At 32.6% G+C, this 27,666-nt stretch overlaps 1 protein-coding gene across 4 annotated transcripts in view; it reads right to left on the reverse strand.

The window, feature by feature from the left end:
- Positions 1 to 27,666, reverse strand: part of LOC127850233 (alpha-mannosidase 2C1-like) — a 35,439-nt gene continuing 7,773 nt past the window's right edge. The window contains exons 2-10 of one of the 4 annotated variants that reach the window (XM_052383106.1): positions 26,467 to 26,571; positions 14,121 to 14,190; positions 12,845 to 12,931; positions 11,691 to 11,834; positions 8,311 to 8,424; positions 6,667 to 6,746; positions 5,808 to 5,956; positions 1,768 to 1,868; positions 1 to 1,330 (exon numbers count right to left, since the gene is read on the reverse strand). In XM_052383106.1, the coding sequence (XP_052239066.1) occupies positions 1,210 to 1,330; positions 1,768 to 1,868; positions 5,808 to 5,956; positions 6,667 to 6,746; positions 8,311 to 8,424; positions 11,691 to 11,761 (636 nt within the window). In that variant the 5' untranslated portion in view covers positions 11,762 to 11,834; positions 12,845 to 12,931; positions 14,121 to 14,190; positions 26,467 to 26,571 and the 3' untranslated portion in view covers positions 1 to 1,209. Of the gene's footprint in view, positions 1,331 to 1,767; positions 1,869 to 5,807; positions 5,957 to 6,666; positions 6,747 to 8,310; positions 8,425 to 11,690; positions 11,835 to 12,838; positions 12,932 to 14,120; positions 14,191 to 26,466; positions 26,572 to 27,666 lie in introns of all 4 variants that reach the window. The other 3 variants (XM_052383105.1, XM_052383103.1, XM_052383104.1) reach the window with 3 other exon arrangements.

The following is a 27,666-nucleotide window of genomic DNA, read 5'->3' on the forward strand; positions in this document are numbered from 1 at the left end:
AATGCAATTAATCAACAATCGGCAGTATTCTAAACATAGAATGGAACACAATCATTTAAGCGAGGTTAAGGATTGATGGACGGACATACATGGCAAAAATAACAATATTATGTCAGCCCCCAGCTGTAAATGAAAAGACTACCAAGGTCAACTTAGTTTTTTTTATTGCAAGGATAAAAACAAAAATACAAAATTGCATTGGTCTCATTAATTGTTTATTGTATTTAGCCTGTGTCGTTAACTAAAACAACAAACAAAGTGGTCGTTACTAAACAACTTTACAAAAGGTTACATGACTTTATAAAACTTATCACCATAAAAACATACATCACAGAGATAATCTTAACAATATACGACAACAAATTTATATCTTTAAGAAAAACAACAAAAAAGGAACGTTTATAAACAGTATTAATCATATGAATTAATAAAACTGATCATCATAAAAAACATACACCACATGGATAATTGTTTCAATATGTAAGCAAAGTACCTTGTGTTATAATCATGAATGCTTCTTTTGCTATATTATGTAATTACATTTACAAAATGTCCAATGAAAACAAGTGTTTTAGTACGTTGGATTGCTACCATGAAAATAGACATATTATGTTAGCTATATAAGCTATTCAGACTTTCCCTAGGTAAGCATAGTATACCTATGCTCTGTACCAGTATTAAATGTTGTATGCAAACTGTTTTCCACACTCTGCTCGCTATTGTGGGATAAAAGTAAATATATACAAGAAGCTGTCCCAGATAGTGCATCCTGCCACAGGTGCATAATATTTCAAATAAGTACACATTTGCAATTTTTATATTAATAAAAAAAAAGAGAAGAAAAACGGCAATCATATACGTAGTAATCGATTGTTAAATGTTGGAGGAGATGCGCACAGAAACATGATATGGTCAAGAACACACACACACGCACTTAGGCAAGATAAGAATTACGCTTACCAATTATACATCATTTTTGCTAGGATTAATATGCATATGAACAAAGCAAGTGAAAGAATCAGAGAAAAAAATAAGATAACTACTGATTATATTACTACATATAATCATAAAGTGAATCAAATTTTAACAGCTACCAATTAACACAATAAAAACAAAACAAATAACAACAAATATAATTTGTCTCCATGAATATCCATACAATGAGGCTACTCTAGATAAAACTGAGCTATGTGATTATATGTGTCCAATCTAGAGAAGAAGTTTGAGCGAGATTATCTGGAACGCCCTCAGAGTGAAGTGGACGCTGCCATCTGAACGTGTCAGATTGAGACCAGGCCACATGTTCATATCTTCCTCTAGACCATTCACTCTGAAATATAGATATGTTATGTAGATAAGAAACTATTAACTAAGTCAATTACAAATTCTTAAAACAAATAAGCATGAGTGTAACCTGTTAACCCTTTCCTATTCAGAAGCAGTGAAAATGGCGATGTGCAAACAGCATAACACAAGAACAGCCTGCACAGTCTGTTCAGATGTTATTCTGTGTGCTGCTTATCAGTATCTTAGGGTTGGAAATGAAGCCATTAAAACTTGAATCTAGTAAGAATTGTCTTTAATTAAATTTAACTTTCTAAGGGACTACAAAGGCGTCAAAAAATACGTATCTAAGTGGTAAAGGGTTAATTTACAAAAAATGATAGACATTACATTTGTACATGATGGATTGTAAGGCAAGAGATTACATTATCTTTTAAATGCGAAACCGTTACTAACAGTACATACATTTTAGACAAAACTTACACTTGCACTAGTTTGAACTTTAACATGGTTGTCATAGTAACAGTACACATTCCTCCAAACGACTCGTAGAAACGCAATATCAATGCCTTGTCATCTTCACTCTATAAAACAAAATATAAAATGTAATGATACAATGTATTTGAATGAAGACTAAATCAATGAACTCTTACTGGGTATATAAAATACCTATAATCTACTTTAGCCTATGCACCCCTGGTTAAAAAGAAATGCAATTCTATTATATAGTAATTATCTATTAACTCCCTACATATCTTGTATAAAAATAATTATCTTACTTAAACACTTTCTACCCTTTTTGATGTCCAAAGTATAAGCATGTTTATATGCAGTTTCATATAGAGCAGCTAATCAATTAAGGTTTACATATTACGCAATACCATTCTGTTGGATGTACCTTGGATTTTAAAATTGTTCACAAACAAAAAAATCAAGAAATAAGTTTACATAGCAAAATGCTTAAGTTGACTTCACACACTATGAAATTCAATAAGGAAGAATACCTTGGTTTCTATCATAAAACAATTCAGCGTGTTTTCGAAAGAGTTAAATGTATACTGCAACTGGCTCTATATCCGAATCGCGATATAATTTATCATGAAATTCATGCATGTACATTTATATGTATGGTTTAGTATAGTTATTAACCTACCTTATTGCATTATGTGATATATTGGTATAACATAAAACATTATTACATGTATGTATTGTCAAATGCCTATAATTAAATTAGTAATCTGATGTTTATTGCCAAGTTATATTGTTTATGACAATTGAAAAAAATCTAGCCACAAATAAAACCTGAATGCTAATTTGCTGATACGATTACCAAGAAGAAAAAGGTTGACAGCTGGTATTATGTCATTTAAAAGCAAAATCAATAGAAAATGTTGTCAAACAAGCGACACGTGAAATGACGTTTGATGTTCGGCATGTCTGGTTATTGTTTGTTGCAGTACACAAGCGTGAACGTGATGCAAAATGAAGGTAAACAATCTGGAACAAACTGCAATGATGACTGTCATATAACACAGAAAATTAAAATGGCTGAAAAAATGGGGTACACGATCGACTCTCGATATACGAGGGGTGTTCCAGAAGTTCGTGGATTTTCGCTATAACTTATTAGTTTGCTGGCAAAAGTCAATAAAATTTACATATCATACAAACCAATTTTCACGGACTTTATATATAAGCTAAAAATGCATGAATTCCATAAAGCGCGATTGAAACGCGTTGCCATAGAGACCTCAGTAACGACATGCGGCGCACGCGTATATTTTATTATAAGTATGAGCATTACGCGAATTTAAATTTGGTTTAAATGTCGTTGATAAACAGAATTTACGGCAAATTTCACGTGACGTTGACGTCACATATCTACGTCACACGTAGGTTAAATATTCAAAGTTGTTTACATCATTCTCAGCTGTAACCCCACGACAGTAAAAACGTAAAAACAACAGTGGTTAACGTAACGAAATCATGTCGTCAGTTGACAACGTTGAACTACGCACGGTGATAAAATTTAGTCACTCATTGGGCTACACACCGACCAAAACATTTGAGGAAGTTAAAAAGTCGAAACAATTCAACTGCTCAAGATCGTTGGTATTCAACATATAACGGACCGCGATATTACGAAGTTGCAGCTTAGCAATCAATTAAAACTCTAAATAACTATTTCAGGTGAGAAAGTATTGTTTTCATCCAATTGTTATCTGACAGAACGCGAACTAAAAACATAAAAAACAAGGGATGTATTTGTGAAACACTATATCCCCATAGATTTTACCTTTGCCCTTGAAGGTTGACCTTGATCTTTCACCACTCAAAATGTGCAGCTCCATGAGATACACATGCATGCCAAATATCAAGTTGCTATCTTCAATATTGCAAATGTGTACACTAAAGTAGCCATTTTGACCCATATATTTGACCTTTGACCTTGAAGGATGACCTTGACCTTTCACCACTCAAAATGTGTAGCTCCATGAGATACACAGGCATGCCAAATATGAAGTTTCTATATTCAATATTGCAAAAGTTATGGCAATTGTAAAAGTTTGCACAAACAAACAAACAAAGCAACAAACCAACAGATAGAGCAAAAACAATATTTCCCCCACTATAGTTGTGGGGGACATAAAAATTACAATTGCCATCACCACCTATTAAGCATAAAAAACTTCTCATTCATTAAACACCCAATTATGCTATGGGAACAAATTCCTTGAATGAATTTCCTCATTTTTCTTCTCAAACTATACATTTACCACTTTAATGGGATGTCAGTCAGTACAAAAACATTTAAAGATAATCACTATCTTCCCTCAACAAAGCAAGCCAATCTATGATATTTAATAAAACGGGAAACTAAGACAAATTTTCCATGAAATATGTCTTTTTTATATGAAAATTGCCTTACTCCTCTCTTCATAAAAGGTTAAGAAAATTAGCATTTATATTAAATAAGCTCATGGCCAATGATCTATAGATGGAGACCAGAGGTGCTATTTTCGTCTTAAGATTATGGAAATGTCTCACCAAAATAAATGGTATTAGCCATCAGATTTTGATTGGAGATACACCGGGGAAAACAATATCCTGGTTTGATTCCAAAACTAGAAAACGCAGAACTTAAGAAGGCAACGTGTTACGATTGCTGTGCACCATAATAAATTTGCTTTTGCTTTATAAGCATGTAAGTAGAACCAAAAAAGGATACAGAAGTTTGTATCCAGGTAGAACCTGGTGTTTGTGTTTTGAATATTTTTAAAAACTTGTTAGTTGTGAAGATAGGAATGGTCATTTGCAAAACATGCATTCTAGTTTGATAGGTCACATCCTCTAGAGCAGTAACTTGAGCTTCGTCACAGACGTGATGAATTCCCCCACATGCCGCATTGACACAGAATATTTTGCATGTTGTCTTCATAAAAATCAGCGGACACCATGCTTAATGTTTAAAACACACTTAGTGACCCCTTGACCTAGTTTTTGACCCGGCATGGCCCATGTTCAAACTTGACCTTAAGATCATCTAAATAAAACTTCTGACTGAGTAAAGTAAAGATAGGGTGAAAAATACTTGAATTAGAGAGCAGATATAATGCTGAATGTTAAAAAACGCACAAAGTAACCCTGTGACATAATTTTGGGCCCGGCACGGCCCATGTTCAAACTTGGCGTAGAGATCATCGAGATAAAACTTTTGACCAAGTTTGGTGAAGATATTGGATGAAAACTACTTGAATTAGAGAGCTGACAACATGCTGAATGTTCAAAACGCACTAAGTGCCCTGTGACTTAGTTTTTTACCTGCCATGACCCATGTTTGAACTTGGTCTAGACATCATCTAGATACAACTTTTGACAAAGTTTGGTGAAGCTTGGAATAAAAACTACTTGAAATAGACAGCGCACACCATGCTCAATGTTTAAACGCACTAAGTGACCCCATAACCTAGTTTTTGACCCAGCATGACCCATATTCGTTCTTGATCTAGACATCATCTAGATACAACATCTAACCAAGATTGGTAAAGATCCGATGAAAACAACTTGAATTAAAGAGCGGACTCTTAATACTGACTGACCGACAGACAAACTCACTCCTATTTACCCCCCTAAACTTTGTTTGTGGGGGTATAACAAGGTTTGTTGAAGATTTAGCATATTGACCTTGTTTTTTATGCATGTGTCTTAGATTCAAATACACCCTATATGCTTTTAAGATGAACATAATAATCATATTTCATTAAAATTGGCTGAACAATGTGAAAATTAGTGTGCTAACAATAAGCTAGAAATTGAAGAAGCAGGATGGACGAGACATGTACAACTGATGCCCGACATAAGTACAACAATAGCTCACCATGATGCAGTGCACAGGAAAAGGGATGACATTTGTCAATATTGGACAATCACATTGAACACTGTCCGGATCATCTGGTCTTTTTGCCATAGCTTACTTGGACAACTGAATATGACAGTAATAAAACATAACTTAAATGCGTCACCTTTTTCACTGTCTCCAAGACGACCTGGTTTGAAGACATCTTGAACACAGATAATGTCGCAGGAGTCTTGTCCTCATGTTGCTGCTGTACAATTAGAGGATTGTTCAAGCAGTAGGCATGCTTGTTAACGTCTGCTTCCTGGAATGATCCTGGAAACACATAAGCCTCTGGGAAATCTTGGCTAAATGTAGTTGCCTAAAACGCCGTCCCAGATTATTCTGTGCAGTCCGCCAAGGCTTATCAGGGTCTACATTTTAAATGCAGTAGTTCAATGCTTTATTCTAGAACAGATGCTAATACCGCTGTAGTCATGTCCTCACATAAGATTATAATCAGGTGAATTGGTAAGAATGGCCAAGCTTGCTAATAATATTTTTAGTATGGTATGAGAATAAATATAAACAAGACTATTGCCAAGCAATGAAAGTCCCCTACCCATAGCTATTTTAGATACCGGTAGATTGAACAACTTTTAAAGTTATCGCAGGATCCACCATTTTCAGAAATATTTCTAGTCTATTTGTTGCCATAGCAACCAAAATTATTGACGCAAGAACAACACAAAATGATGTGCATAATCTCCATATTGTCATCTGTCCATGTTAAAAGTTTCATGAAAAAATATGATTTTTTTTTAAAGTTATTGCAGCATCCAGAAAAGTGTGACAGACTGACAGACACACAGAGCGCAATACATAAGTCCCACTCCGGTTTCACCGGTAGGGACTAATAAATAGGTAAATCAAATATTGTTCAATATGTCAAAAAAAACCTATAAATAAAACACAACCAAACAAAGAACAAATAATGGAATGGGCATGTGAGTATTTGCAAACCAATTGTAACTATTTGCCAATACCATGATGTGCCATAAAGGCGTATGTGAATGTGTGTGTCTCCATATCTGCCATATTGTCAGGAGCCTTTGGGGATCGCAGTCTACAAATGCAAGAACATGCACCATTTTGAATACAGTAAACATGTATCCTCTTCAGTACTAAAAAATAGAACATCATTTTTCAGTTTTTAATTTGGTCACATGTAATTTGAATCAGCACTATTATGAGCATACAATTTCTAAAGTCTGTTTTTAGTTTAAGGTTTTCATTTTTTCTTCTTAGAATTCATTTTATTTAATCAATATATGTTTCTTAATTTGCCATAATTCATAACTAGTGCAAATATTTAAGTTTTCCATAAATACTATTTAGGTAAACAATTTTATTATGAGCTCTGTTAATATCATTCGCGTAACAAAATGACCTGTGACGGCACTGAAGATAAGAAACTTTAAATACCCTTAACATGTTTTAGTTTTTTTAAAAGAATATAAAGAAGTGAAACTCCAGCTGCTGGAGCAGTATTGAATTTTCATTAAAAACAATTAGTTGGTCCTTTATTTAAGGCAAGTGACCGATTGCACAAACAGTACAAAACAGCACAATACAGCACAATACAAACCAACATAAACACAAAATATGAATAAAGCTGGGGTCACCGCCTTGGAACGGTCAATGCAAAGCATTGGGGGTTTAAACCTGGTTATAGAGCGCTCAACCTCACACTTGGCCCAGCAATATTCATAATACATTCAAGTGTAAATAAAATTTAACGTCATAGCATTGTAACTCAAATTAAACAATAATAAAAGGGAATTAAAACGCATTCAATTTAATTACTATTTAATTACTCAATTGCATTGAAGATACAAGAGTAACAGAATTACAACTTTTTGACGAACGATCAAATAAAACTATTAACAATTGTCAACTACATTCCTTCTTTATAGAAAAGATTTGAGAATGTAGAATCATAGAGTTAATATCTCAGATAATCATCGCGCAAATACAGGAAGAAGCAGCAATAATGGGTGTAAAAATTCCATATTACATAGCTTGGTTGTTTATGTGACTGCTAAACAAATTAAAAAATATTAAATCAAACAAGAAACGCCTATCAGAGAGAAAATATAAATAAAATGGAACGTTATAAACCCAATGACCTATGCATGTAGATTACAACTGGGAAAGTATTAAACATGGTAAGATTGAACTTTGACACAAATAATTGTTTAGCTTAACATGATGACTTAAATAATTAATAAATATCAGGTTTGATGTACAATGCCACTAGTTTAAACAATTGTATCAAAATATATAGATATGTGCTTCTTAATGCTTTACCACTCAGAAGCAAAGTGAAAATGGCTATATATTCAACCAGCATCAAACCAGAACAACCTGCATGTCATTTGCAGTTTGTTCAGGAGTTATGCTGTTTGCTGCTTCTCAGTACCTTAAGATTTAAAATGAAGAATTTAAAACTTGAATCAAGTAAAAAAAGGTCTCAAATTTAAATTTGTTTGCTAAGGGAATAAAAATGCGTCAAAGTGCGTATCTGAGAGTAAAAGGGTTAAACAGGAGAGAAAGCTAAATTTCAATTAAAATGGGTCATAAATGTACATCACTGATGGTACAAACAAAAAGAAGCTGGAGCTCTTCACCTACAGTGACATCCTGAGCACATTGTCCAAGGCTGAGTGTCCATACTTGCTGTCATTGAGGACTGACACTCCAAACCCATGCTCTGAGAGGTCAGACCATATATGTCCACAAACCTGCAATCAATGGGATTAACATATGTTCATCACAAGAGGGACTAGTAGCTTTTTCTTTGGAACCGGCATAATGCATTTGTTCATATTTATATTTATATATATATATATATATATATATATATATATATATATATATATATATATATATATATATATATATATATATATATACATACATTGTATATATAATTATATATATACTAATAGTCTATCTTGTCATGGCCCATTACAAAATAGATGTTCTTTTTTTTAAATTCATTTCTTTAATTTTGTACATTTGTATTTATAGCTTAAAGATGTAAACACTGTTTACTACTGATTTTTTTGCTTCATTATCTGTACAGTTTATAAAACAATATACCAATATATTTGTTATATTTTATTCCTTATTTGGTCTGCGCTTGTAAATGTGGCCCTGATAAAAATATGTTTTCTTCAACCCCTTGTTAATTCAAACATTGGATACAAAATCACATAATTATGCTGACAGAAACGAAATGTTTACAAAACAATTTACATAACAGGCCTCAAAACACTTCACAACAACTTGACAAACCTTGAAATCATAACATCAGAAAATATCAACAAAAGAAAGTAGCTCAATTCTAAAGACAATAATGCCAATTAATCTGGCACCAGACTAATAAACCAAGTCAAGAAATATTTACTCTTCTGCCTCCACATGAGTTCCAACAGACTGTTTATTAGTCCATGTGACCAAAGCATGGCCAGTTCCCAATTAATTATCAAACTTGATATTGACATGTCTTCGGTTTCCTTGGGAACTGATTGATTGCTTGCATACATATACCAGCCTAATAATTTGAAGCAAGAAACTAGACATCACGATTGACCCATTTATTTATACAATTTCCCATATATGTGACAGATCTTAGCACAAGAAATGTTCAAGATTCAATCACAAGCGTAGTAAAGGAATGTGCAAGAGGCAAAAATCTGATATTTTCAATACAAGAATAGGCATTCCAAACTTACGATTGTTTTATGCCAAAAACAGATACAAGAATCATGATGAACTTGACATTATGACCCCGAATTGAGTGGTTCATAACATATGGAAGGACACCACAGTACTCCAGGAAACACAAACTGATAAGTATGGCTACCACCAACACATCTCACTTGGTCTGGGACTGGGCATTGATCCAGTGTCAATGACATTAGAAAGGATTCAAACAACCACTGCGCTAACGAGAACGCTATCTGATGCCAGTTAATGGAAAACAAACAGCTTTCAACAAGAAACTAGTTATTGAGCTGTCTTCTGGGTGCCAGAATAGCTAATTCTAGACAAACATTACGCAAACAGAGTTAATAATGTAAAAGTTCACCTATCAATTAATGCATCATTCAAAGTTCAAGTTTGACAAATATAAGATTTTTTCAAAAACCCGAATTAGACCTATGGTCAGATTAGCTATTTATTTTGTTAAACAACTATTTTCTGTCATTCTGATATAGGAAGTTTGATTTATCAACTAAATGTTTGAAAAAATTAGATTTGAACACAAGAAATATATTACTTATCCTACATAGTACATAATGGGGATTTGTATTTCTAAAAATGAGAAATGTAGCTTGATAAACGATATCATTGGCCTTCACTGTGAGTTATTAACGAGATTTCTGATAAAAAAGCAATAAGCAAGATGGGAAAATATGTCAGTTTGATAGATAGGAGCCAGAATATTTCTAATCGAGACAATCTGTCATTCATCAATATTGACATCATTCCATCACAGCAGTGCTTGATAATTGGTATATAATCCACTCAGCCTAGTTTTACACACAGAGTAAAAACATTTCTCTAGTAATAATTAAGAACTTGTTTTGACTATGATGCCATTAATGTGGTCAGTTGGCGTCATAAGCTCATGATAAACAGTTCAATCAAAGGTAATGGTATAATTAATCTTTCACAGAATGCTCCAAACACATCAAGTTTTGTAAGAATGAAAAATGGCATATACATAAAATCTAAAGCCAGGTCTACATGTATGCTACCTGAACACAGAAGTTTGTAACAAAACTCAAATAAATGCTTGTTATTGGTCTTCTTTATCAATATGGCTAATTGCATTTTAATTGAAGTCAGAGAACCACTAAAACAAAAGATATTATATTCATGTAAGCAAACAAAACTAAAATTGTAATAATGACATATCATTTTGTTTTCATTAAGCTTAATTTGTGATGTTATTTTTTGCTTACCATTTTAAATCTGATTTTCATTGCAAAATGTATGCAGCAGTACAAAGTAAACACAGAAATTTAGTGCAATACTTTTATTAAATCATAAACTGGAAACACTTCTTCTAATGTTTAGTCACAGTGACCTTCACTTTGACATGACTGGTCCAAACTAAACCCCATGCAAAGTTTGCATGCACTCTACCTATTACAGTACAGTTCCTCTATCCAAACATAAGTTATTGAGATTAGATATATTTCAATCAATAATGAGAGATCTTGACCTTAACTGGTCACGACCAAAATACAATAAAAATCTTAAGTACTTCCATGCAAGTTTTCTCTATCTTTAGTTCCATCAAGATTGATCAATTCAATTGAAAGTTATCAGCTGTAAACCACCTATTTGCTGTTCAAAATAAATATAACAGTTATCTTTGCCCTAACCTACTTGCCCCACTATGTTTACAAAAAAATGTCTGTGTAATTATCTTGATCAAATGCGCAAGTTATTGAGCAGGCACAGTTTTGCTTTCTATTTTTTGTAACAGTGACATTAACCTGTACATGACATGCCCAAAATACAATCCAAATGTTGTCCATGTGCATGCTTGCTATATCATAAGTCTAATTCAGATCAGACCATGCAAACTAGTTATCTACTGGACACTGACACTGCCTGTTCTCACAACCACCTACTGTACCCAAATCTAATAACCAGCATTTTCAACTTGCTTAACAAAATTGTTATTTGATGATTTGTATCTGTAAATTAAACACAGTTCTACATTTTGCATAAGATTCCATTTTACATCCACAACAAGCCAATAATGATGAAAAAGATACGAAATTAATGTGTCCTCCAGAGTGTTTACATGTTAAATGTTGAAAATGCACATAGAAAAAGTCAACTAAAAAGTGGACTGTATTCATGGTTAGATAATACTAAAATACCATACTACCTTGATGTGAACAACAAGTTTGGGGTAAAATTCTTCAATATACACTTACTACTAAATTGACACTATAAATAATCTTCATGACAAATCCTCTACCTCAAACCTGGCAGTGTCCCAGGAGGTGTTTCTATGGCTACCCCGCTTGATGTGCCCAAACTGGATATCATATGTGACCTCACGGGTGTGAACGCTTGTTGGGAATTCCACCATCAACATCTTGCGGTTCTCATGCTATCTTACCTGAGGAGTATACCACACTGAGCTTATCAGAGGGGGTAATCACATGATAGTCAAAATGGCGAAGCCCATGCCGAGATATATTTTTCGCCGTTTTATGCCCATTATAACTTGTATTATTTTTCTAAATGCAAAAGTTTTAAATGGTATTAAACGGCGTAAAATACATGTCTCGGCATGGACTTCGCCATCTTAACTATCACGTCCATTGCTTATGTTTACCTCAGAAATTAGTATTTTCAACAATCTGACTATGACTTTTAAGTTTCCTTAGGATTTTGACAGTATTTTGCAATAAAACCATGTACACATTTTATAGCATAACTTTACACTTCTTTTAGTAAATCTACCACTATGCTACAGTGAAACTTTTCATTCCATGCAGTTTGCTTTTTTGAAACCTATAGCAATTTTGTAATTATTCATACATATAGGGTAACATACAAAAGGTTAAAAGATTCCAAATTTTTTATATAGGATGCCTCAAGCATTTGTTTGCAAATGTTCATACCTCAACAACTGCAATTTGAGAGCATATTGCATTAAAACATAATTGGGGGTAAATAACTCCCAATTTTCTCTTATTTCAAGCTATGGTAAGTCTAAACATTTATAAATACAAATTTATATTGAATAATGTTTTGTTCAAATGGACAAATGTCAAAGGTTACAAGACCAGCTAAAAAAATTCATAAGTATGACATAGTTATGGTGGTGAGTTGGAAACCATCTGATAAATCAATTATTCATTTCTTGACCGATTCAAACCACAATTAAATATCTTATGAAGTAAAACTGCCAAGTACAATTCCTAAGGATCAGTTCATTTCAATTAATGTTTTTTCATACATGTTCAATCTATTGCGTGCCCTATATTTTATAAACACATTGATCATAAATTAGCATTTGTTGTGAGCTCTGATTCCATAGTAAAAACAAGGCACCTCAATAGACAGTTCCTTAACACAACTACATAACAATTTAGTACAGTGCAAGTTGTCACGTACATGTACCTCTGTTTGGAAACGCAGATATGGGGCCTCAGTATCCAGACTGATGTACTGGGTGAAAGAGCTGTGAGCGCTGATTTGTAAGCTCACCTGAAATCAAGTACAAAATACGCATGATTCCTTTATTAAGAAGAAATTCTAACTTGCATACTTTGCAAATAATAATTCCAATTTTAACTAACATTATAAGTGATTTGATTTGCCTGCTTGTAATGCTAATTGTTGGCGACTAGCAGTATATATAGATACATAGATAGATTTAATACCCCAAAAATACCATTTTGACACTGATGCATGGCCTTTACTATAAATGCTGTTTTTTCACTCCTCATCTTTTTTAAGTTTAAGTTTAAACCTATTTATTTTAGCATGATTGCATAGAAAGTCTAATGCATATTTGACACACTCTCGAGTCCGTTACCTGGGACTAGAACCAGTACTTGGTTTCATGGAGGAAATCTAAAGAACACTGCAGTGGAGATCGAACCAGTGACCTCCCGATCGATAGGCGCAACACCATATCCACTACACCAATGTGACCTGTGAGCTTCTTGGTACATGAAGCTATGTGGTTTTTGCTTACAATGAAATACATGTTTACCATATAGAATAATATTCGTGCCATATGAAGTACTTAAATGCTTTGGCCTTGGCCAAGCCCTTTTTTCTAGAAAAAATCTGCTGTGTTCTGACCAGTGACCTCTAAATATGACATCGACATAAGCTATATGTTTTTTGTGACAAAAGATAGACTCATATAGTTGTACATGAGCATCAAGTTTGCGTTTTTGCAAATATATTAAATGCATGGTCATGTTGTAGAGGTGACAAACCCTATTTTTAAGCAAAATGATTTGCGCAATGTTATTATAAATCCTTCAATGCATGGTAATGTCATTGAGCAGATCAGCAAAAATTTCCATAAAGGTTTGATTTAGGTGGCCATTTTGTTCTTGCAAGCATCTAATATAGTTGATCATTTGTGCCTTTTACAGTGATTTAAGGGCCTTCTAATTTACTTCATTTCACTTAAGTTTTTTTTCAAATTGAAACATTAAGTCAGATCGATAAGTATTTAATTACAGTAATAAATCAATACAAACTAACTTTTGTAGATTCCTAGCTCAACTCAATTAGAGATCACCAGCTACAATGTTGTTGTTTTTGCCTATATTTAATCTTTTCAGAATGTTTAATATAACAATCTAACATATAATTACCACCTTGTTTGAGTACAAGACTGCTCAACCTGTTTCAGTCTTCATACTGACAAGCCTACCTTTAAAGAAGCCCTCAGTGGTCCTTTCTAAACAATATCAGCTTCTTATATCACGGTCCGCACTGGTTTCCTACAAATAAAATAGAGAGTACAAAGGCGTTGTTTGGGTGTCCCGATGGAGGAAGTGGCCGGGCCATAAATCTTTGAAAACTGGCAATGTTACCATGGGACACAGATTCCTCCTGCAAAATTTCACTGAACGCCAATATGTATGTTTTGTAACAGATATGTTGTTTCTTCAGTACCACATACATGTATACAATATTGCTACAATTATAACTTGATCTTTTTTTTTATTCAATATCATACATATAATGTAAACATGTATATGATCATACAACACAGTGATTGTATAAAGCAATAAAGTTCAGACATGTTATACAAGATATGCTAATATATATAAATAATTTTTTTAGAGAGAAAAGAAAAGAACAACAGAGGAATAGTTATGAAAAATGATGAGTTGTATAAAGTCGGAAGAAAGCATACTGTATTTGTGTGTTTAGTTGTATATTCACAATGATCTTGTCAGATTGAAAAAAAAATAAACAAAACTATTTTAGAAAGATTAAAAAAAAACTATTTTAGGAAGATAAACTAACATTAGAGTGAAATGTATGTAAGTGGACAAAACATTATGAGATTTAATCCGATTCCATTTTTGTTCAAAGATTTGTATTGTGTCATTACTGAGGGCTATTTCTTTCTCAATCTGGATTTTTAGTTTAAGACTATGGACAAAACAATTAAAATTTGGTACTTGTTTTTTGTACTTCATGTTTAAGATAAACTATTTCATCAATATAACCATAAAATTCACAATATTATTACCGTCTATTGATTTCAATGAGTTAATTCCGAAACTTACATTTAAGAAAGATAGTTTAACGTTTAGTTGCTGTTGTTCAAGAAAAGATGTTAATTGATTCCAAATAGGCTGGATGTGTTTGCACTCCCAAAAAAGATGTTCTATAGTTTCAATGTTTTCACTGCAGAAGTCACACAGATATGAGTTAGATAATTTGCATTTAAAGAGATATTTATTTGTAGCTATAATTCTATAGTGTATTTATATAGAAAATTTCTCAGTGTGCTTTCAATAGTTGCTTTATATGGCATGGTAAATATGTGTTTCCAATTAAGTTCATTTTCTCCAAAAAGAACTTGCCATTTATTTTGGATTTTGGAGTTTTCCGTAGGGTTTTTAATTTGTAGTTTGTAAAATATTTTATTTGTTACCATATTTTTTTAAGATTTTATTTGTTTTGTTTTTTCTTCCAAGTATGTTTTCTACAAATGTTGTTTGAGTACATGGTGTATTATTTGTATTGATTTCAGATTTAATATGTATGGGTATGCTTTTGATTAGTGTGTAGTACTTTAGAAAATTATTTGAAGGTATTCCGTATATGTAGCATATATTATCAAAAGAGTAGAAATCCTTAATTCTATAGTCATATAATTGGTCGACATATTTAATGCTTCGTTCAAACCAATCTTTATAGAAAAACGTCTTATTGTTTAAAGTTATGTCTTTATTGTTCCATAAAATTGTTTTACTGCTGGTTTGGGTTTCTAAGTTATGAGTGACATCACTCCACGCTGATAGAACATCAGACAGAAATATGTTTTCGTTTGCAATTTCATGTAAGATAGTATTGCTGATGTTACATTCAAAGAGTAAGGAGTCACCATATTTTTTTAAGATTTTCTGGTAGAATAATTTCCATTTACTCGTATTGTTATTATCTAGGTATCTTTTAACCCAGCTGCATTTGATTGCATTCAAGAATGAGTCAATGTTCGTTAATTGGATACCTCCATTTTCTACAGATTGAATTAACTGAGTTCTTTTTATTTTATCAGGCTTACCATCCCATATGAAGTTAAATATTGCTGATTTTATATCGTTAATAACAACATTTGGTGGATTTGGGAGAACTGTTAATACATATATTAATTTAGGAAGTGCAAACGTTTTCAATACTGTGTTTTTCCGATAAGTGTAAGTTTACGATGATGCCATGATTTTAAGCAGTTTTTAAAATTCTGTAATTTAGGTAGTATGTTTTTAAGAACTGTATCCTTTTCATTATTTGTGAAAGTAATTCCTAACGTTGTGGCTTCATCGGATGTCCAATTAAATTTCATTTCTTTTTTATATAGAACATTACTTTGTTTTAATTTACCTACTCGTAGCACAGTACATTTACTTTTGTTTAGTTTTAGACCCGATGTCATTCCGTAAAGGGTTAGCGACTCTATTAGGTTATGGAAAGAATCGTAATTGTCGTTTAAAAAGTAAGTTGCATCGTCAGCAAATAGGGATTGTTTGAATTCTTCGTCAGGTTCTAGTGATATGCCTTTTATGTGTTTATTTGATTGTATGTGATGTGATAGATACTCGATGCAAATAATAAATAGCGATGATTAGAGTGGACATCCTTGTCGAACCCCCCGTTCGATGTTAAAACTGTTTGAAAAGAAGCCATTGTTAATGATTATACTATTAATATCGGTATAGAATAGTTTGACCCATTGAATGAGACTTTCACCAAAGTTCATATTTTCTAAGCAGGAGAACATAAATGAATGATCAAGCGAATCGAATGCCTTTTCAAAGTCTGCAAAGAATATTAGACCAGGACTATTTGAATTGTTGAAATAGTTTATGCATTCTTGGATAAGACGAACGTTTTCACCAATGTAACGTCCTTTTATGAAACCAGATTGAGATTTTGAAATAATTGATGGTAATATTTTTTTTATTCTGTTTGCTATACTTTTAGTTGCAATTTTATAATCATTGTTTAGTAAACTAATCGGGCGCCAGTTTGATAAGGATTTTAAGTTTTTTCCAGGTTTTGGAATAAGTGATATAATACCTTGTTTTTGTAGCGTAGTTAAGTTTTCATTGTTAAATGAATAGTTAAGTGAATTAATTAAATGTGTTTTTATATCATTCCAGAATATGTTATAAAATTCGATTGTGATGCCATCAGATTCTGGGCTTTTGTTATTTTGCATTTCTTTTAGGGCTAATCCACATTCATATTCATTAAGCAATCCGTCGCACAGTTGTTTTTCCTCCTGGTTCAAAGCGTGATGTGTATTTTTAAAAAGGGTGTTATTTTCAACATTTTTTCGTTTATAGAGGGTTTCGAAAAATAAACGTTGCTCTTCTAGTATTTGAGTTATGTATGTGATATCTTTGCCATTGACTACTTATTTGTGTACAGTTATTTGTTCACTTCTACGTTTTTCAATGTTTGCGAAATATTTTGTGTTTTTTTTCATTGTGTTCAACATGCTGAGCACGCGCTCTTAGTATTATTCCATTGAGATGTGTATGATAGATTCCATCTAATATTTGTTTTTTTAATGTTATTTCATTTTCAATGTCGGTGGTATCATTTGTGTTTGTTTGATGCAATTGTTTTTCAAGTGTTTCAATGGTTTTGATGGTTTCAGTTTCAAGTTTGTGTGTTTCTTTTTGTTTTAATGATGTGTATCTAATTGTTGTGTTACGTATATTTCCTTTAATTACTTCCCATAAGGTGTTTGGGTTTGCATCTTTATTATTTTGAACTGTATTTAATATTTCCTGTTTTATTTGTGTTTGATATTGTGTATCTAATAAGATGCTGTTGTTAATTTTAAAGTATCCTGGGCCTCTTTCAGGTTGTATATTGTGCAGTTTAAGTTCAACTAGAGAGTGGTCAGTCATAAATCCTGGTTTTATGTTACATGTGTCAATAATGTTGCAAAGAGATTCAGATATTAAAAAATAGTCTAATCTACAAAATATTGTTGGTTTTGTGTTTGAGTGCCAGGTGAATTTGCTTTCGTTTGGATATATTGTACGCCAGATGTCTATCATATTGTAGTTTTCAATTATGTTATTTAAAATGTTTGTATTTTTAGGATGAGTATAAAGGTTTCCATTCTTTTTGTCTAATAATGGGTTAAGAACAGTATTAAAATCACCACCGATTATAATGTTTTTATCTTTGTTATTAATTATAAAGGATTGTAATGTTTCGTAGAATGTGGAATCATCTATGTTAGGGCCGTAAACATTGATTAATGTTAATTCTGTTTCGTGTATTTTGATATCTATACTTGCTTGTCTGCCAATTATTATTTCGTTAAAGTTATTGACTGTGATCCCTATATTATTTTTTATCAGAAAGGCAATGCCTTGTTTATTAGTATGTTGTCCACTAAGATAGATGTCTCCGTCCCATTCATCTTTTAAGGTTTGTGCTAAAGTATGTGTCAAGTGACTTTCTTGTAGTAGGCATATACTATATTTTTTTTCGTCTAACCATTTGAAGATTTTAATGCGTTTGTCTTTATTGTTTAGCCCTTTTACGTTCAGAGTGCATAATTTAATCATTTAAAGAGAGGGAGGGTGTGTAAATATTATTATGTGGGTTTGTCCAGTAAGTTTCTATTTTAAAGATGTCCATACATACATACAAAATTAGAAAACAAAAATTAGAGATACAAAAATATGAAGATTCTATAGACGTGAAGAAGTGAAAAGAAATAATCACAGAAGGATGAAAAATGAGCTGTAAAATATGAATCCCAAAACAGGTATCTTGGAGCAATATATATAATACAATATTCATAACTTTCAGCTTCTGCATGTTTAGACACAAACAATTCAGCAACTTAAACACAAACATACAGTTTAGGAAAAAAATAACAAAAAGTACAAAAGGAGGCTTAAGGTATAATGAATGATTGTGGTTACAATCAAACATAGGGACTTAATTACATTAAAATACATAATTTACAACATATGAAAATATATTATATGTAATTTTATGGGTGATGTATTATGTATGGTTAAACATAAACATGTGACAAACAAACTAATGTCTTCATGATTCACACAAATAAAACCCGAATGCAACAATGTATGATGGTTCATTTTATTTCTACTTTTCATATGTTTATAATTTAAATAATTATTAATTAAGCAATAAAATTGGATAATTTGGAAAAATCTACACTTAAATAATACTTATTACAAATACATTTGAGCTAAACATATATTTATGGAAAGAAAAAAACATCACCAGATATATTAAATTAAGGATTTTCATCAACATTCGTGTATTGCAGATATCAATTATATTCATTGAAAACATTTGTTAAGAAAGGAAAAAACACATCCCTAAAATGAAAGAATTTTCATTGACATTCATATTTCTAATAATTAGAACATTTCGCAATAATTTTTTATATGGAAAGCTCACTTAATCCAGACTTACTTATTTCACAAAAACTGCATTTACACATACTTTTTACACATGTACACGTGTTAATCATATAATTAATGAAAGGATACATATCTCAGATAATAAGAATTTTCATCAACGTTCACTTGTTGCAGATATCAATTACATTCATTTATAGACATGACAATATTTAAAACATGTATCAAAACTTATTTATGTTCTAAAATATGTGTCCTTTACAGACTCTTATTTTAAACATTAATAAAGAAAACGAACAAGTCCGGTTGAATAATTAACCATTGTGATAAACTGCGTATGTTGTACAGAACAATTACATTCATATCTATCTTTACATCTGAGATATAGTATACAAGAAAAGGCTAGTTTACAATAGTTGTAGTTCTTACCACTCACAGTAGAATTGTAAGCATAGAGTAGTTTTAAAGGAGCAAATATAAGCACATGTAGTTTTATCTTGTCAAGCTTACATGTATAAAGGAAAATAATCAATGTGATCAGATAAACCGTTAAAATATAATTATAAGGATGTTTAATGTTCAATAATTTAAGGGCATCAGTAGAAATTGCAATTTACAATATTTTTTTCTTTAAAGAGCAATACATTGTTTGTAATAGACCTATACGGATAGGTATAGGGAAAACAATCATAAAATGTGCAACACAATCCTCTGTGCCAGAGTATGGAACATAATAAAAACAAGTACAATCATAAAATGTGCAACACGATCATCTGTGTCAGAGTATGGAACATAATAAAAACAAGTACAATGTCTGTATTTACATTGGATACAATAGTTTCTGACTTTCAAAAAGGATGTAATTTAGTTCAATAGTTCCCCTGTAATGTTTGTACATCACTATGTAGGGTAGGTTTATTAATGCATACATTATCCACAAATCTTAATGCAACAACCAGTTAATAACATGGGAATATTTACTGTTGATTATAAACTTTGATGTGTAATTTACAGAACCTTAGTTCATACATCTTCACAGATTTTAAAATTAATGGGATTAGTATTTTAAACTACATAAGGACTATGTTCTGCACTGTATTATTGCATAAGTGCTATATGGTCATGCTAAAAATAGGAAGTATGATTCTATAGTCAATTTTTTAATCCAACTGGTGAGTTTATAGTTAGTATCTTTATTTACTTATGTGATTGCTGCTTGCAATTAATCGTAGTTTTTGATAAAGGCTATATGGTCATGCTAAAAATAGAAACTATAAATCTATAGTCTATTTTTTTTATCCAGCCGGTGATTATTTAGTTAGTATCTTTATATACTTGTGTGATTTCTGCTTTCGATTAATCAATTGCCAATTTCTACAAATTTAGACATAAATTGTTTTGTTTTTTTGTTTTAGAAAAATATTGTATTAATGTCTTTTTTTAAAGTTATATGATTATTCCAAAGATTAGGTTAAGGTGTTTGTTAAACATCTACGTACATAAATTTTAGAAGATAACATCACAAACGGGTTCAACATAGAACAGATTAAAGCTAAAAATGTGCTGTTTTGGTTTTACATGTAATATAGATGTACAGTCATAAAATTAGAAACATACCACTTTTGCAAGTAATGTTCATTTCTCCGGGTGTCCGCTCACGCCATTTCTTCTATATTGCCTGAAGCTTTCGATAACATCATTCACATTATCATATATGTCGAATTTGATTCGCTCACCGGCAACAGTTTGTCCATATACCGCCCCATTAAAATACCACGCACTGTCAATATTTGGATGCAGAAGAAGCCCGTTGATTAAGCCCTGGTTCGGTTTCGTGACATCGTCAACCAGCGTGTAACCGGTGCTCTTCATTGGAGCCCGTTTCCGCATGATGGCAGATTTCGCAGTATTGTTGCGTAGCTTTATAAGTACGGGGCGAATCTGCCCCCTCTTTGTAGGGATACGGTGCAATGCCACTATATCTATTGGTTGAAGGTCAACTTCCGTGTGGGTCTTCAGAATTTGTCCTACAGTTTTTGCAAGTGTTATTTCATTTTCTTCTTTAGCTTCTGGTATATTGAGGATTTTTATGTTGTATATTGTTCGTTGTAGTTTGCCTTTTTATGTGCAGTTTTACTCACGTCATAGGTTTTTTCAATTTGCTCATTTATGGCTTTGTTTTTTATCTCATTGGTCTTTTCGAGATGTTCAATTTTTTCTCTTAGGCTTTAATTTTCGAAATCTAGGCTGTCCATTTTGGATTGCATATCATTTACTTTTTCGTTGATCATTTGTTCAATTTTTGTGTGTGTGCTGTGTTCAAGGTTTTTCATAAGATTTGAGACTGTGTTCATTATCAGCTGTTCAACTTCATCTTTTTTTAGCATGCCTTTGACATCATCCCTTAAATTTGTAATTCCTTCATTCATGACTTGAAATTGTACCTGTATTGAATTCAGTTCCTCCATACTTGAGTTACTGTTATCACTATTGTCTGGCCTGTATTTTTTGACAGCAGGCTTTGTTTGTGGCTTAACTAAGTTTTGGCTGGTTTTTTGTTGTCTCGTTGCTCATTGTTCAATTGGTACAAGTACAGTTTTTGTTTAAAGTAGATAATTGATAATCACTATAGTCAATGGTTATAATCCTTTTGTAATCCTTTTACACTCTGCATAACTTGATCTTTGTCACAGACGTGACATATACCCCACATGCTGCATTGACACAGAATATTTTGCATGATGTATTCACAAAACAAAAGAAGCTAATTTATGGCCATGTTTAAGACTTATTATGCCATTATCATTTATGGCCATTTTGACCTTTGAACTCTTGAATTCTTTTGCACGACAAGCCGTTCAATGACTGTGAACAAAATTAATGAACAGAGTCATTTTATGATCTCACAATGAATAATGACATGGTTATGGCCCAGACAAGCTCATGTATGGTCATTTTTTACTTTTAAACCCTATGTTGAGATATCGGCATAATTCTTTCGCGTGACACGCCGTTCAATGATTGTGAACAAATATACCGAGTAATTTTAAAATCTCACAATGAATGACATAGTTATTATGGCCAGGACAATCTCATTTACTGCCATTTTTGACCTTTGAACTCAAAGTGTGACCTTTACCTTGGCGATATCATCATAATTCTTTCGCATGACACACCGTCCAATGCAGGTTAACAAATATGCTAAATGATTTTAAAATCTCACAATGAATGACATAGTTATGGCCCGGACAAGCTCATTTATGGCACTGTTTTACCTTTGAACTCAGAGTGTTACCTTAACATTGGAGATTTCGATGTTATTCTTTCGCATTACACATCGTCTAATAATGGTGAACAAATGCGCAAAATGATCTCACAATAAATGACAAAGTTATGGCCCGGACAAGCTCATTTATGGGCAACTCCCAGTGTGACTTTAACCTTGGAGAAGTCGACGTACTTTTTTCCTATGACCCACTGTCCCATGATGGTGAACAAATGTACCAAGTCATTTGTAAAGCCTTTTTTAAAATCTAACTATAAATGACATATTTATGGTCCGGACAAACTTTCTGTTTAAAACACACTTAGTAAGCCATCACATCTCAATCTGGCAACATGGACAATAGGTAATTGTTTTATAATGTTACAAGCAGTTTGCTGTTTGGGCCAATCCTCTGGTAGGTGATCCGGAGACTGGTATACATGTTAAAGCTGTAATTATTTGCAGTTATAAGACTTCACCTACACTAATATAATGTCTGATTACAGTATCAGTAATGTAACGAAAAAAGTCTTCAAACGCCATTTAAACAATTACCTTATTAAATTGAAAGTAAAAACTAATGTTTGTGATTAAAAAATATGTCACTTGCAAAACTCTGCCATTGACACAGCAATTCAAATTTGAGCCTTGTATTTAACTGTTGTTACACTTCATGCCTTTAACTTAACCCTTTACCACTTAGATACGTATTGTGACGCATTTCTAGTCCCTTAGAAAGAAACATTTAATTCCTTTCTTACTAAATGCAAGTTTTAAAGGTTTCATTTCCAACCCTAAGATACTGATGAGCAGCAAACAGAATAAAAACTGAACAGACTGCGAGTTATTGCAGCCATTTTCACTTTGCTTCTGCAAGGGAAAAGGTTAATGCTTACATTGACCTTAAGGTGAGCAACAATAGGTGATGTATGAGACAAATGATCTAGATGTAGTGATCATTTGTGCTCATTTATTCAGAAACACAATTCTGCAAAGTAAAATAATGGGTCAGACATGAATATGTACCCTCCGTATAGCCCAATAAGGATGATGCCATACATGCCAGTGTTCACATTGTCTTAATAAGACAACCATTTGTGCCATTTAAAACAATTGCAGTAAAGCATAGTGAAGGCACCTCTTACCGCGTAAACACTTTAGTTTGATTGCCGTGTTCAATGCCAGGGTTTAATTTAGTAAAAGACCACCAGAGTAATTGTGCTCTCAAATCTAATTGCAATCTATTAAATTAATGATTGATCGTTTTATTATGCCAGTAACCTATACATTTCTTTATACCTGTTTACATGAAATACATATTATCTTTGCCCACATTGCATCTTTATCAGAATGAGAATTGAACGTCTAGACTTGCACTTAAGAATAATTTTGTTTTGAAGTTATTAACCACAATTAATAGTAGTGCAAAACCGGTACATCAACATTTATGATGCAATATCCCTGTCATAAATAGCACCTATTTTAAATGCAGTGCTCTCATATAATAATTGTATGTGTTTATCTTTTCAATCAATTATGGCTAAATATATTTGACCAAACTGAACTTAAACATATTCACATATTGTTCAAATACCAAGTCTTAAAAAAACATCTATTTTACTGAATATATTAGGTACATTTGCTGCAGTAACATTTTTCAATAAAATGTTTTATAATAATATCTTTCATCATGTTTGTCAAAACATACAACATTTATCACAGGCCTACTAAACGGACACAGTGAACATTTAAATTGCAATGTCAGGGCTTACCAAAGCTTTTTTTTTTACATTTATAACAAACAAATTCTTAATTACAGAATCTAAAACCTAAACTAAAATTTAACACCGGAATATTGATTTCCTTTCATAATACTTTATTGATATTAACATGCAATTCCTCTTCTTTCACATTTGTGTGTTAAAAGTGCATGCACTTTCGAACAATTTGCTTTATATACCGATATTAGACTAGTGCCAGTAGAAAACAATTAAGTGATACTGTAAGTAGTTTTTATCACAACTCATTGGATCTTTTATTTACTTCCGGCTAATTTTATTCACATTATATACTCTCAATTTAATTCACATTCACTTAGCAAAAAAAAACAATATATGATTTGTAAATCCACTAATAACTACAGAAAAAGTTTTCAATCAGATTCTCAAGTACACTGACAGATTTATAGAGATATGCTAAATGTGTCAAGGAGGATTATAAGTGTTGAAAGAACACAGTATTGCACATACAATCGGTACATCCCTTGTTTCACAATCGACTAATTAAGTACTGTTTGTCTTTTGGTTTTTCTTGTTATAATGTTACGTAGTTTATAAAATATGCTTTATTTCAACACTTTTCCTACTTAGTCAATTCAAGGATTTAAAAAAGAAAAGATGAACCAGAAAAAGGATACACTCAAAACAATTCTGCCATAAAACAAGAAGTTTCGTGCCAATTTAATGTGAGATCAAAATGTATTTCATTAACCCTAAATTTAATGATGAAAGCTCAAGCATCCAAATTTTTCCATTGAATTTAGTACTAAATATCTCTTCTGAACAGACATTATAGAATTTCAGACAAAATCCGGTCAAATGAATTTGTTTATCGCTGGATTTTCACTGAACAGATACAATTGTCATGTGAAGTTTGGTTGCATAATTCACTAGAGAAAGATCTGCAAAGAAAGTTGTTTCAATCTCAGAAATGGCATCTGACTATGAGGCAATTACTGTTTTTGTCATTGTAAAGGCAATTAATCCTCGCAATAACAAGAGATTTGTTTGTGAAACACAATGCCCCCTTTTGCACTTAAAAGCGACACTGCAGCTTTTTTAGAGAAAACTTAGCAAGGCCCATAACTTTGTTAACAAGAGTTCCGCGGTCGGAGACATATGCCTCCCAAACAGGGCTTTGAACTAGTGAGCCCAATTTCAATAGGGGTCATCTACGGTCCAAGGCCAATGCACATCTGAAGTATCAAGCAAATCGTTCAATTTGTTGACAAGTTTTTAATCGGAAACAATTTTTACACTTATTGTGACAATTACCTTGACCTTTGAACTAGTGACCCAAATTTCAATAGGGGTCATCTGCTGTCCAAGGCACATGCACGTCGGAAGTATCAAGGCAAGCGGTCGCTTCGTTGATGAGTTATTGATCAGAAATGATTTTCCGACTTATTGTGACAGTGACCATGACCTTTGACCTAGCGACCCCAATTTCAATAGGGGTCATCTACTGTCCAAGTCCAATGCACATGGGAAGTTATAAGCAAATATGTCAATCTGTTGACGAGTTATTGATCGGAAACAATTTTCACACAAATTGTGACAGTGACCTTGACCTTTGACCTAGTGACTACAATTTCAATAGGGGTCTTCTAATGTCCATAGCCAATGCACATGTGAAGTATCAAGCTAATTGGTCGATTCATTCATGAGTTATTGATCGGAAAAATACTTTAACACTTATTGTTACAGTGACCTTGATCTTTGACCTAGTGGCTCCAATTTCAATAGGGGTCATCCACTGTCGAAGGCCAATGCCCGGGTGAAGTATCAAGCCAATGGGTCAATTCCTTGACGAGTTATTGATAGGAAACAACCTGGTCTACCAACAGACCGACCGACAGACGGACCGACATCCAACAAAACAATATACCCGAAGAAGAGGTGCATACAAATCAATGGATGAGACTGAAACTCGAACTTGAGCAGTCAGTAATGTAGGTAGACTCACACACCAAAACTAAGGTCAGTATCTGAAAGCGTTTAGGGAAATTTAGTTGAAGCATACTATTTATCATAGTGTGCACGTGTCCCTTTAATGCCACATCTACTACTGACCCAGTTTCCATGTGATAGTCCATGACATCCCATGCGTCCCAGTATAGTGGCACATCATCATAGAAAACAAACTGGTTATCAGGATAGGTAGGGTCGATAGCATTCCTGAAATAGACAGAACACATTATAAGAAACTGCGTCAATCACTTTTCTGTCATGCATCTGTTGTCTCATTATCATAAAAATTTAAATTAAATTAAAGACCTTTCTTATTAGATTCAAGTTTTAAACGTTTCATTTCTTACTCTTCCCTTTTAACCATTTTAGGTGTATGACGTTTCATTTGAAACCCTTCATAACTTCCCGAGTTATGCTCCAAATAAGAAGTAGGCATAATGACGGACAGAGAGATGGAAGGACAGAACATACAATTTCTATATGGTTATCTTTTGGGGCAAAGAAACTGTGTAAGATACATGCATCAATACCATTAATGAAATAGACATGGAAAACACTATATGAAATGTGCGTCACTATCTTCAGAAATAGATGTGTAACAAGAGACATCTACACAATACTTCACTCGGCGTTTATTAAGAGAGCTTACAGAACCTTACCCACAGTTTCACGTTCAGTATTGCATTTAAGGGAAAGTATTATAGTTCTCTTAAATTTAGTTGAAATCTGTCACATGTTGAATATTTTATCTGAAGTAAAACTTGGTAGTGATGCATAACTTCATTTTCTCTAAAATAATAAATAGGTAACAATAATAAAGTTGTAATAATCACGTTCTAATTCTTGGTTGAAAAAGTAGAACATTAGCAATTTTTAAAGGATAGTAAAAGTTGCAAATGCACAACTTCCTAGCACATGAAACAAAGCATTCAATGTGGCCACCGGCTTTTCACTGACTAAAGAATGTTTTGACATGAACATTCACAAATCCTGCAACATTAAGCCTACTCTGTCTGCAGTCTAACCAGATTTGTACACTTGATAAACATCTTCAATTTCAAGCAAATCTGAATGATATATTTCCTTGAAAGTGGAATTCTAATAGGTGCTTTCAATGATGCAAGTTTATTCTCTATCAGCCGGTTTACCTGATTCTTATACTTGATAAATATTTGCAATATCAAATAAATCTTAAAAATGGAAGCACTTGATTTCACTGATAGTGTTGTTTTTCAATTACTGCTCATCAGATTGCTTCAGCTGCAGTACTGTCAAAAATATTATTTAAATGGTGATTTTGTC

This window comes from Dreissena polymorpha, chromosome 11, assembly GCF_020536995.1.
Source record: "Dreissena polymorpha isolate Duluth1 chromosome 11, UMN_Dpol_1.0, whole genome shotgun sequence".
Taxonomy (NCBI): Eukaryota; Metazoa; Mollusca; class Bivalvia; order Myida; family Dreissenidae; genus Dreissena; species Dreissena polymorpha.